Here is a 13,703-nt window from a genome sequence, read left to right on the forward strand (position 1 = left end):
TTTTAAATACTGAGTCATACATACTGTTTCCATTGGGATTATAACAAACGGTACTTTTTAAAAGAAGTATTGCATATTTATATGTCATTCATAAGTTACTATGCTGTAGACTTTGATCATTTGTGCCTTCTCAAGACAGAGTTTCCTGAAGTATGAGGCACATCCCCTGGAATGTGTAAATATTCAGCACCACATGGTGGAGTTGAAGGAGTGAGGGGGGGAAGGGGAAGGTGATTGGCTTCATTTTCGTGAAAAGAGGTTTGAGGACAGCTTTTGAAAAGTTTGGAAAAGGCTGATTTAAGAAATGTTAGGAATTTGGTAATCCACAAAAGGAAGGAAATTCAGAGTTGGCTAACACTTGATTTCAGTAGTAACAGAATCGCACTTCTGAAAATCCAACCCAAAACGTTTTAATAGTTTTATTTGGAATGTATTTATTTATTAACTAAAATGCCTTAAAAGGAAACTCTGAACTTTTTTTATACTATTGCCAAGCAATACTGAAGGCTAATACTGAAAGATACTGGAGAATAAATGTTTGTGGTGTTTTTCAGTTTGTTTACTTTATGAATTTGACAGCATTTTGTGTATCATGTAACAAGAGATTGTTTGCTGTATGGTTGTAGCAATAAAAAGCATTACTAGCATAATAAACTTTTTTGAAGAATTTTGTAAAGCTCCACCAACATATAAACTGTTTAAAATAGCTTCATATAATCAGAAATTCATTACTTAATCTGTTTTTTCCCCTAGCCATACATTGTTTCCCCTATGTGAAAAAGCGCATTCCTGTAATGTATCAGCACCATACAGATCTAAACCCAGTTGAAGTAGCCATTGATGAAATGAGTAAGAAGGTTGCAGAGCTCAGGCAGCTTTGTTCTTCAACTGAAGTAGATATGATCAAACTGCAGCTAAAGCTACAGGGAAGTGTCAGTGTTCAGGTAAGATCACATACCTACCTGTGCACCAGATCTCATATATTGCTTTCCCCAACAAAATATGATAAATGAACTTTCAGCATTTTTATCTTTACAAAGTGTCTATTTTTATGTGAAATTATTGAATGTTTCATATAAAAAGTATGTATCCTTCGTTGTCCTAGATTATTTTTCATAACAAACCGTAACAGCTTTTGACAATTAAACAAAGGACTCAAAGCTATGTGACTGACTTGTATGACCAACTTAGCTCCTTTTGGTTCCAGAGTGAGAGGCTGGAACAGGAATAAAACACTAGCTTCTCAAATAACAGGGATGAATTAATTAATTTTGCTTAATTTCAAACCCACTCTCATGTTGGGTTCAAATGCTCTGTTCAAACTTAATCGTTATTGGGTTTGAATTCCAGTCCAACGCTTTTTGAAAAAAGAAGCCCAAAAAGTGTCAGAACAGGGAGGGGAAAAGAATGAAAATTGGAGCAGATAATGAACATAAAGTTTAAAAAAAAAAAATGGGTTGAGAGAACATTTATACGAGAGAAAATTGAATACGTGTGTGAGATGATATTGGGGGAGCTGGTAGCAAGCAGTTATATAGGTTGGTTAGCACTTTCCAGGCATACTGTTCTATGACATAGGACCTTGGCCTCATTTAGTGAACACAATGGACGCACAGAGGGACAGAATTAAGGTTGCCCCGACAACCATAAATCTAGCACTTTCTGACTTTTGAGTGCTTGTCTTTACAACCTAACTGAGGTGTTTTTAATATAGCTTTTGTGTGCATGAGTTATATACACACACACACGCATTCTCTATCAAAGCCACTCATTTGTACCATCATCGCTTTTGAGGGTGACAGCCCATCTCTAAAACGGGTTTTCCTTTAGCTATTATACCTTTTATTTCTTTGTTTTATTTATAACTATGTGACAATTTCAAAATTGTGATAGGTTGTAAAATAGTGTTAAAAAGATGCCTACAACCAGCGTGGAACACACAGATACACAAGATGCCATTGGAAGTAGCAGTAGGCTGGTGCTTTCAGGCAACCTCTGTGGATTGCAGTGCAGTCACTGCTAGCCTTCCCCTCTGTTGTTTACATAGGTATCAGAAATTCTATATGCCAAAAACTAAAGGGAGAAATTATCAGGGGCCTCAAAATAAACTACATTACAAATTTTGATTTAAAGAACGAAGATTGGTGAGCTGCTCAGTGTGACCATCTCTTTTTCTAGATGGCGAGCAATGATGATTATGTAGCTTTCACACACTAACATAGGAAAAGTAGCTATGTCCTCACAGTTTAAAAAATTTAAGCTTCAGCAAAGATGAGTCCATCAACAATTATATTGTACAGGGACAATACTTATATGCAGTACAGCTCATTTCATGATGCACTCACTATGCTTTACAAAATGAAATCAGCATAAAGATAAATAGAATGAAGAGTTGAAGAACTTGGAGTTATTGGAAGTATTGAATATGAGGCATGACTCTAATCAAAGTAATTAATAACAGTGAACAAAATTGTCATGTGACAGCTGTTTGGCTTGTGTGAAATGAGTTGTCCACATAGCCAGGAACCATTGGGTCCTTCCCCTACAAGAATTGAGAGGTAGTTAGTACACAGGGGCCCCTTCTCAAAAACTTCCCCAATAGCAACCTGGCAACCATTTCAGACTCAAAAGGGCGCACTATCTAGAAAAAGGTTTTGATCCCTAGACAGCAACAAAAGCCCCCACCTTCTCCCTCCCCCCAAAAATAGAAACCTAAACATTTATAAAAGGCCAGAAAAGAAGAAAAAGTTAAGAATCCTGATCTTTCTGAACTTCAGCTCATCCTCTAAAGAAGAGGAGCTGTCAGCTTTAGACCATGATAACCTCAAGCCATACGAGCAGGAGATAGTCTTTTCTCCCAGATGTGTTTGAGGCCTTGTTGAAGAGAGTGGTGGACACCGTTAGTATTCATCCAAAAAGAGAGGATGAGCAAGCAAAGTCCACAAACAAGACAGATTTTTCCATCTCCCTACACCCTTCTTTGAAGAATTCTTTAGGCAAGAACACGTACTCCTTAAGATTAATGCATCTGTGGTTAAGAATGTGAGAATTCTTGCAGAAGTTTAATTCTTTCCTAAAGCCTCATACCTGAGCCATCCTGAGAAGTGACTTTAAAGCTTTGTTATTAATCATCAGAACTACTCTGGCAACTACTTTTCACAAGGGACATGGTGTCAAAAGCCTCACCCCCAAAACCACAATGAGTTTCATTGCTAAAGAAAATAATCCCTGGCTATTGTTTCAGAATGGACATATCCATGGACTGTATGAGACTGGCAGTGAGGGCCATAGCCACAAACTCTAGCTGAACACCAACTTTGGCTCCAACTCTGGATAGAGGTTAATTACTCTTAGCAAATTCTCTGTGCCTCAGAATTCTCTGGCAGACTCTCATTTGAGGGAAAAGCTTGAAGTGGTAATGAACAATAATACAGACAAGCCAAAGAGTTTGCTTCCTCTGTGAGGGCAGAACTTTCATTCCTACTCACAACAAAGATTAAAGAGAATGATTCCTGGTAACAGAGCATCATGAGGAAAACTGGATCAAAAAGTCAATCCAGACCCTCCTTCCAGTCTAAGTCATTAGTGAGACTGCAACTGAGCCCAGAAATAAATCTACGACTGTGGATATATCACTTCTTAGACACACAATTTTGGTCAGCCTTACGCAGTGGTCTGGGAGACCCCAATAACTGATACTCTCTGAAGTTCCATTTCTCCTCCTCATCCAGCCTTGAGGGAGGGTGAGAAATGCCAAGCAATGCAAAAAGATATTGCATCTCCTAGGAGCAATAGAGCCTGTCTCATGAAGGATGGGGTATTCTTTTAGAATGTAAGGCCTCCAGGGTGGGGATTATCTCTTATCTGTCTTTGTACAGTACCCATCCAATGGGGCCTTTATGTGCTATCACAAATATTTACTAATAAATAAATAAAGAACCATTCCCAACAAGAAGTGCCCTCATCTGGTAGTGGAAATAGAAGCCCACAAGACAGTAGGATTCAGACACAAAATCCTGAACACAGATGACAGACTTTAGGATAGGAAGCACCCCTGAAGGACTGCAATAAGCAGGGAACGTGGCCAAGGTCAAAGAGTCTCCAAAGCATCAAATTCCTAGGGATAGAAATGATGAGGCTGGCTTCATAGGACTGCTAATTCACCTGCGATAGTAGCATGCGCTGGTTCAACCAGACAATAGACAATGCAATGACCATGGCAGGCACTAGTCATCTGAACCAAACTGTTGGCAGATAAGTTAAAATTTCGGAATCAGGAAGTGTTCAACTGATATCCCAGAAGGTAGGCCATCCCCAGAGAAGTTATTTACATCCAATCTGTTGTAGCTAGGTACTTGTGCACTGAAGAAGCAGATCAGCGATCTTTGGGAATAGACTATGGCTCATAGATGGCCAAATGAGTTTATGTACAGGCCCCTAACCCTCTTACCACCTACTTTCCTGAACTATTCCTATCTGAACTAGTAGAAGAAACAAATATCACCACTCCCCAAATTAGCTAAGAAGATTGTGGTACTCAGGCCTAGTGGAGCTATAGCAGAGGTCACCAATCTCTCTCCTATCCCAGGTCTTATTTCTTGACTTCCTAATCTGCACTACCTGAGCTGGATAGCTTAACTATTGCTCTAGCATTTTTCATATTTTCAGTGAAGCTATGTGAATGGTCTTTGAGAACCCCTGGTGTGTCTCAGTTCTCATTGACTCAATTCTAGCAGGTGAAGGATCCATTCATTGGTAAAGGACTGTCAAGCATGCTGTCTCTAAGAAAATATATTTATTGTTACTGTATATTTATTTATATTGCATTGTCTGGAAGAGCTAGCCAGGTCTTGAACTGTACAGGCCTTCCCCAAAGAGTTTACAATCTTAGGCTTTAAGATGAGCCTCAGCAGGTGGGTAAAATGGGGAGAGTGAATGGGATAACAGTAATATGAGCATGTTTTTGCATAGGGAAGCTGTGTGCACAATTTTAGATAGTTTAGGGTTTTTTTTAATAATGGAGATAAATAAGCAGATCAGTATGAGCTCACCATCTGCCTAGCATACTAAGGAAGACAAATTTCCTATTTGTTGGCAGTCTTACCAGAGATTGTATTTTGCTGCCACCCTTCCCTCTAGGTCCCCCAGGTCAGGATGCATCACTTTGAGGTGGCAGCATGGGGAAATATATTGATGTGTTGTACCTGTTGAATAAACAGAGGAGTTTTGTTTCCTATTTTATCTATTCAACAAACAATAAATTCACTTAAGAACAACAAACCTATCTAGCCAAACAACTTGTTTCACTATATATGTGTGTAGGTATAAATATATATAAATGCTTTAGCTGGGACAATATGGTAATATAGCAAATCAACTTTATTTTAAATTCTTTTGTCTTGTTTTAGGTTAATGCTGGTCCATTAGCATATGCAAGAGCTTTCTTAGATGACACAAATACCAAAAAGTATCCAGACAATAAAGTGAAATTACTGAAGGAAGTTTTCAGGTAAACTGTCTGAATGTACACTGAATAACTTTTTAAAGACTGATGTTTTAGGCAGGTTTTGTTTTAGTCATTTACTTTAACATTACCAACGTCCTTGCCACACTAACAAGGTATTCTAAAACTAACAATTAGCATTTGACATTTCTCCTCTAGATTTTGCATAAACGTTGTCTTTTTCTTTTCTATTTTTTATACAACTTCAGACAATTTGTTGAGGCTTGTGGTCTTGCTTTGGGTATAAATGAACGACTTATAAAGGAAGATCAGTTAGAATATCAAGAAGAAATGAAGGCTAACTACAGAGAAATGGCAAAAGAACTTTCTGAAATAATGCATGAACAAGTATGTACTGAATCCTAAATACTATATATAACGCCATCCAGGATATAGTCAACCAAGCTATAATATGCACCATTACCTACAGGGGAAATATTCAATCTTTTTTTTTCCAGTGTTCTTCTCTTGCATCAGAACTCTCCTACTATCCTGTGGTCACAACATGGTTTTCTCTAATTTTGTCAATAATTTGTCATATTTGTAAATGCTCACACATATTTACTGCAAATGCAAATGAAATAATTTAATATTTTAAATAATCCATTAATAATCAACAAGGATACAACAAAAACTCATAAATTATTTTTTAAAATTGACTGTCAGTGAGTAGTCTACATGGAGCGAAGTACAAAAGTTACTGTAAGTGGTCCTTACCCTACATAAGGTTTATTGAAATGATCCCATGTTAATTGTCACAGAGTAATAATTTAATAGAGAGGAGGTGGCTTAAGACTTCACTTTTTAATGCTGAGAGAGGACATTTTTGTTGACTTCAGCCAAAATTTCTTTAAAATAAAAAATACTTAAACACTAAAAAATTTTCTTTTAAGAAACCTAAGCATACATAGTATAATTATGCATAATACCTACATATAAAATTTTCTTCTGAAATAATATTCGTTCTGACAATGTTATATGCAGTAAATATTTTGTGCAAGTGTGAACTATGATTTTCTTAGGTATATTAATTATCTAATTTAAATATCTATCCATAAATCATTTTGTACACATTTCATTTTGTGATTGACACCTTACAGTCTTGTTCACAATGTCATCTCTCCCTACAAAGGGTTTTCTGTTCTGTAGAGGGAATTCCATTTAATGACATTCATTGAGTTCTTGTTCTTGCAGAGAAGTGGGATTTTAAATGCATAGAACTGTAAGTTACATCAGTGTATCATCTTTCAAATTTTTATTTCTTAATTGTCTTTAGTTAACGTCATGTTCAAAATGTTATGGTGAAGCTTGGAGCATAGCAAGTACTATATAAGACTATTCGTACACATACATCTTCTCTATCGTACTTTTTCAAAGAAGAAAATTTCCTACACACATGACTTTTACAGTGTCACACAGCATAATGTGGGCATAGAAAACACATTTATTGTACAAAAACTATAAAAATAGTATTTACATGTAGGCATAAATGTATATGACCTTTCCACAGATGTAGAGTGAAATTTTTTCCCTGCTGCAAAGAACTTATAGTTGAAGGCAGAAAAGACTTGGGACAACAGTGCAAATGAGGAAGACTATATAGGAAAGATCATTGTAAGAAGTGGGCTTAGAAGAAATAAGATGGTGCTTGGTGAACAAAAATGGGACAGTTTGACTAATAATATTTGAACCTGATGTGGTAGAAGGCAGGAATCCAGCGGAGAAGTTGAAAAAGAGGGATCATATGGCTTTAATGACAGGTGTTGACTGAGCAGCAGCACATTTTGGATAAGCTCACGGAGGTATCTGTGAGACGTAGGAGGCCATAGAGAAGAGCACTGCAATAATAAGAGGAAAAATGGCAAAGGTTTGGACAAATGCTTTAGCAATGGCAATAGGGAGGGAAAGGCTGTATGTTAATATTACATAGGAAGAAATAATAGGACATAATGAGAACTTGAATGTGGTCAAGAGGATGGAGAAGATTGAGGAATCTAAAATAACACTGCAGTTAAAAGTCTAGAAAGATAGTAGCATTTTAGCAACGTGAGAGCGAGGAGGGATTATAGAGACATTAAGCAGAACTCGGAAAAAATTGATTTGAGGTGAGTGCAGGACATTCGGAGTAGATTTTTGAGGAACAGGCATGGGGCATGAGGATACAATTGGTTCCCTTACATAGTTTCCCTTCCTGTGATTGTAAAACGCAATGACACAAACATGATCTACTGTAAGGCTGCAGTAATGTACGCTACTGTTATAATATGCCAGTTTGTTGTTGTTATACAAATATGATACATTAGAAAATGTGCTAATTCAGTTAAATGTTAGATAAAAGTGAAATGAGTCATTCTTTACAAGTTTTAAATTATATTTCAACATTTGAAAGTCCTCATTGAGAAATAAAATTACAGTGTACAAATTTAAATTTTAATTAAAATTTATAATTCACAGGAAACCTTTTATCTGGAATTCATTTTGAATTCTTTAAAAAGTAGATTTTATATGACTGGACCTTATTTCTGTAGTTCAGAAATTCACAGAACATTTCAGCAATTTAATTTTTGTTCTGCGGGCAATGAAAAAGCAAATTAATATCAACTGCCCTAAATAATTAGTGTAGAGATTAAACAGTTGATTGCAAGAAACTTTAAATGTTATATGAAGGGTTTTTTTAATATACAAATGAATCTTAACAGACTTCTCTTTTTCTCTCCTGTGCTGCTCGCAAACATGATCAGATGGGATGGTAATATTTTTTGTTTCTGATTTCAGGGTCTCTGTCTAGTTTTGTATAATTTCTTTTTACTACTGTAGCACAGGATGAACACTTTGCTTCATGGCACAAAACTGACTCAAGTTAGGAATAGACTTTGGGTCACTTTAATCTTTTTCCCACATCCGAAGTATATTGTGGAGTCAGAGTGGCCATTTCTCACTGTGTAAGATCCCTTTTTTGTCAGTCCATAGGCACCATCCTGAGGAATATGCTGTTCCACACTCCTGGTAGGGAAATAACACAGCCATTAGGGAAGAAGGGAATCTAGTTTCAGAGGGAGAAAGGTGGAAGAGCAGTCCTAGTGGCAAAGCACAGCAAGGGTTTTGAATGATTAACAAAGCTTTTGTATTAGCATTTTTTATATTTATCATTTAAATTGTCCATAATTCTTTCTCTGACAACAGTCAAAAGTAAACTTTTTTTGTGTTTGGCTGAGAAGTAAATGGTCTACAAATGGACTTTCATTTTTATAATGCCCACTGTTCTGTCTGTCTGCATTTTTCCAAACAAGCTGAGATTTGATGATTGCTTCCTCCTTCCATCAGAAGTTATTTCTGTTGTTAACTTGTGAAAGGGGAGCTGTCTGAGTCTCAGCCAGCAAGAAAAGTGTAATCATTTAATTAGGAAGGTGTATCATCTGATGTTGTAGCAAGGCTTAGCACCCAATGCAATACTAGAATTGGATCCCTGGGAATAATGTTAACCACCACAAAAGAGAAAATTGTATGCCATTGAAGACCATATGAAAAATAGACTAGATAAATTGTACCTTCTGAAAATACCCCACTGTTTTATGGAGTTTATTTAATTATTTTATACATGATTTTGTGTATCCGTGATCAGTTTTCGGGTGAAGTTATAGCTCTGTTTATTTTCCATTTAAGATTGTTCCTGTTGAAGAAAAGACCAGTGTTATGTCTAATTCACTACACATTTTCAACGCCATAAGTGGAACTCCAACAAGCACAGCCGTTCATGGGATTCCCAGTTCTTCTTCAGTTGCATGAGTGTTTTGTAAGGAAAGTAATTTCTCTTAGTATATGCATGGATTTGCTTTATTATTTGCAAACTCAGGATGATTTTAAAGCTAAATATTGGACACGTGCAAGCCATGTAAATTTAGCGCACTAAAACACTGAGCACACTAAATCTCGGGACAGGCGGGAATAAACAATAGTGGTGGTAGACTTCTAAAGTAAATAGAAAGGTGAACATATATCTTTTAATTTTGCGGGCAATATTAGAAGTTTTCATGTCTTTGCAGAGGTCTGTCTTGGGAACTTTTATGATAGTTAATTTCTCTTTTTCCTTAGAAAGTATTATTAAAATGAATGGCACATTACAAAAAGGTGGTGTAGAATGTACGTTTGCAGATATATAATATTCAGATGTTTTTTTTATGTATGGCACATATAGATTGATTCCAAGTTCAAGAACTATTTTGGGACTAGATAGAGACACTAATTTAATGGAACTGACACTAGTAGTTTTTGTACCATTGACAAATTGTTGTGCTCCATTTTATACCTTGTTGGCATATTGAAAGTATGTGAGCTTAAAGCTGATGGAAAAATTAAGTACAACCAAATGTCTGTATTAATGAACACCAGGCACCAAGTTACACTAGAATGTAAGTGGTGGTAAACTGACTTGTACATATTGTTTGTTAATACAGTCCATAGACTCTGTACATACATGTGTGACATTTCTAAACAATTTTTAAATAGTCATAGCAGATCTCAAGCCTTCTGCTTTAAACTTAATTGTGACATATTTGTGCTCATTCCAAGTATATGCTATATACAGTTTGTTTATTCTTGTATATAAATAAGTGCAATATGAAGATGTACACAGTCTTTGCTATGTTAGGTTTATACACTGTTTTGAAAAAAATCATCCCTTTTGCCAAAGCAATGGAATACAAAATAGGTGATCGTATTCTGTTAATTGGTGGTGTAATTTAAAGCTTTTACCATATTATTCTTTTAAGACACTAATTTAGTAATTTTATATTTGGGGAAATAAAGGTTTTAAATTTTATTTAACTGGAAGCACTGTCCTGCTGTAATTAAACATTCTGTACTACATCTGTATTAAAAAAAAATAGCTAATTTCTCTACAATGTGTTCTGGGTTCTATTATTTTACAGTTTATACATTAAGGAGCAAGAACTCAAATTCACTCATACAAAATCAGATTATTGCAATTAAAATATGACACATACAATATGGAAGTTCTATGAATTATTTCTCTACAGTGACGTTATTTCCTGTGGTATACTCCTACACATTCATTATTGTTAGTTTATTACCTCCATAGGAATTCTGCTCACTGAAGCAGTCCTTTCATGAATCCATCCAAAAAATACTTGTTGTAATAACTTACGCTGCCCTTAATAACCAGTAAATCAGTGCCATTGACCCACCTCCCCCGCCAAAAAAAAACATTTTTTTTCCATCAAGCAATACTTTAGAAATTTTTCTCATCCTTTCAGCATGGATGTGCTGACATTTTCATTAGTAGGGGGTGAATATCTATTGTCATTGTTTGCCAATGGTTTTTTTTTTTTTTAAGGGAGGATCGAGTACTAAACAATAGGGCAAAGATACATTAAAATCCTTTAACCTGGTCTTTTTTTTTTTTTTTCAAGCTTCTCACTGTCAAAGAACCTGTGTGTGTCCTTTTAATTTAGATGAGCTTTACAAATAAGCTTTCTCTCTCATTCTTTTCTAATACCCAGCTGAGGGCATTCTTAAGAATTGACCATCTTACAATTACATGTTATAAAAAATATTGTAAAACTAGAACTTGAATAAGCACGTATTAAAGATTCCCAAAAGTTAAGAAGGAATATAACTTATAATGTACTCTAAAGTCAGAAAGAGAAACAAAATGCAAATTCATTGCTTGGCAATTATAAAATCCTGAAAGGTGAGCGAGATTCATATTTGAAATAGACACATCTCTCCATATCTTCTACTGGCTCTTTGATTTTTTTTTTATTAAATCTCTGCTAGATATGATAAAAATCTTTATTAGAATCTACAGGCTACCAAAGTGATTTGGCTTTTCACTTGGTTGACACAAGAGCTGCAGCCTTAGTCGAGCATAACAATATTTTCACAAGATATATTGTTAGAGGCTGAAGTGTCTGAGAGTAGTCACAGTATCCAAAATATTTTTCTTTAAAAGACAAATTAATTTCTCTTATGTGCCTACAGAAATGTTCTGAAAATTAGTTACTCCCAATCGCCTTTTGAAATTCCCTCTTACAATGTATTAACTTTATTGATAATAAAGCTTTAGGAAGCATCCTTTAAAATGCAGCTTAGAAACAGTCATAAAATTCCTTTTCCAGTATGTTTTAAACACACTGTACTAACTTTTTTTTCATACATAATAATAAAAATAGTGCACTTCATTTACATGGAGCCTCTCCACGTGCAACTCACATATACAGCCTAATAGTCAAATCCTGTAACAGGAAAAAATTATACCCCCAAAACCTCCAAATCATTGAGCTGTGCAGTATCCCTTAGGGAATGTCACTGCAAATGAGCTGTGGTGCTTTACTTCTGAGGGAGCAGACTATTCAACAAGTCATGAGCTGCAGAAGCAAACTATTATGGCTGAGTTGTGGTATTTCAGGGCTTTGCTTTGCTTTGGATTTTAATTTATGGAAGTAATCAAGGCTTTGTAAACTCTCATGACTAAAATTGCAGTCAGACAAGACTGTTTAGTGCCAGTGCTGCCCACATCAGCACAGATTTGGGTTCCGCCTCATAAGGCCATTAAGGCGATCTCCCAACCAAATTTCCATGCATCATCACAAGCAAAGCTAAGAATTGTGTCAAATGTTGGTGCATCCCCATACCTGGGGTCTCAGCCTTTGAGGTGGCTCATTTTTATGCAATTGGCTAATGCAGGAGGTGCCAAGAGAGGATTATCTGCTCCCTGAAGTGTCTTTCTTGAGACATTTGAATCCAGGCAGTTCCATGTCAAGACCTCTGTTTTTTCCCCATTGAATTCATGTGCTCAATGGAGGACAGGGGATGGTGATTCTGGATACTAGTGGTAGTGTTGCAGAGCGTATACAAGGTCCGCTCTTCCAGCTTCCAGGCATCCTTTTTGCTCTGTGTCAGCAGTGATAAGAGATTGCAACACAATCTGAGTGCGTTTTGCCCTAAGAATTAATACTTCTCGTTCAGTCTCACTGCCATGCCATGTCTAATGGAAGAAGCTGAGGCTTTGGAATGCCTCTTTTCCTCTCTTATGCTTTCTAGACTTTTTAGATTTTTAGGCGTTTTTTGGTCCAGTTTGGTGGTTGATTCCTATCGCTGTCAGGGGAACAATCACTCTTCCTACATAGTTCTCCCACTTCTGTCTTAGTATTCGAAGAAGGCTTCAAGCTCCTATTTCCCTCACTGTCCAATATGCAATTGTAGAGGAAATGCAGGAAGTCAGCCCTCAGGGAGCCCAGGTCCTCTGAGGAGTTGGGGAGTATACCTGACTCTTAGTCACTGAGGTACCTGAGAAGAGAGTGGAGCTTTCCCCCCTGGAGTTGAATGGGCCCAAAGGAGGTTGGGGAATACTTGAATTGATACAGCTGGAATTTTAGAGAAGATTGCCATGCTTGCTGGGTCCCAGGCATTGCGGAAAACTGACCTGCCCTTGTGGAAGTGTTTGGGTGAGTTTTGCCTGGTGGCGAAGAATGTGAAAGCTCCATACATGGCGCCCTTTCCATTGGCAGAGCAATGGAGATGGACTGGGAGCAGTGCTTGCAGAGTTACCTTTCTGTGGCTCCTGAGATGAGCTATTTCACAGATGGAGAACCTTCTCACATTTACTTGCTCTGTTTGACTGGATCTGCCATGCTGGGGGAGGGAGGAGCAAACCAACTTGGTGGGTAGGTCCTGTTCCTGGAAAGATCCCTTGGGTTGTATATTTCTGTTTTTAAAACTCAACATTTTTCCACCATGAAAGAAGAGTAGTAACGAGAGGACTGCTTGCTACTGTGCTGAATTGACTTTAAAAGCCTTGAATTGAAAAGGAGGGAGAGTTGCGCTTTCAGCCTAGTCAGAGGCCCTAAACAGAATGTTTGATCATAGACTGTTTGGGGCTGATGAAGTCTCACCACTCATGAGGAAAAGTCTTAGCTTCTTCCAATATCTAATAGCAGAAACGTGCATCCTAGCCCTGTTGGCTTGAGGGAGAAGGCTAGAAAGTGCTGTGCTGCAATTCACAGTAATGAAAACCTGTTCTGGCTCTTTATTTCTAAAAATTCTGGCCCTTATTTTCTAAAACTTAAAGATGACAAATCTGAAGGGTTTAACATTCTTGCTTTTTATGCACTGCCCACACTTAGGGTGGCATGTAGATACAGGCACTACACATGTAGCTATGTGCCACAGTAAAAGCAGA

At 36.9% G+C, this 13,703-nt stretch overlaps 1 protein-coding gene across 20 annotated transcripts in view; it reads left to right on the top strand.

Annotated features, from left to right (window-relative positions):
- DOCK9 (dedicator of cytokinesis 9) overlaps window positions 1-10,401 on the top strand; it is a 319,065-nt gene extending 308,664 nt beyond the window's left edge. For 17 of the 20 annotated variants that reach the window (XR_010600573.1, XM_065592481.1, XM_005303903.5 and 14 more), the window contains 4 exons: window positions 754-944; window positions 5,409-5,509; window positions 5,713-5,851; window positions 9,167-10,401. Coding sequence is in view for 19 of the 20 variants with exons in the window: in XM_065592481.1 (XP_065448553.1) it covers window positions 754-944; window positions 5,409-5,509; window positions 5,713-5,851; window positions 9,167-9,289 (554 nt within the window). In the remaining variant the exon portion in view is untranslated. Of the gene's footprint in view, window positions 1-753; window positions 945-5,408; window positions 5,510-5,712; window positions 5,852-8,466; window positions 8,510-9,166 lie in introns of all 20 variants that reach the window. The other 3 variants (XM_065592546.1, XM_065592524.1, XM_065592497.1) reach the window with 2 other exon arrangements.
- Window positions 10,402-13,703: the final 3,302 nt, after the last annotated feature.

This window comes from Chrysemys picta, chromosome 1 (genome assembly GCF_011386835.1).
Source record: "Chrysemys picta bellii isolate R12L10 chromosome 1, ASM1138683v2, whole genome shotgun sequence".
Taxonomy (NCBI): domain Eukaryota; kingdom Metazoa; phylum Chordata; order Testudines; family Emydidae; genus Chrysemys; species Chrysemys picta.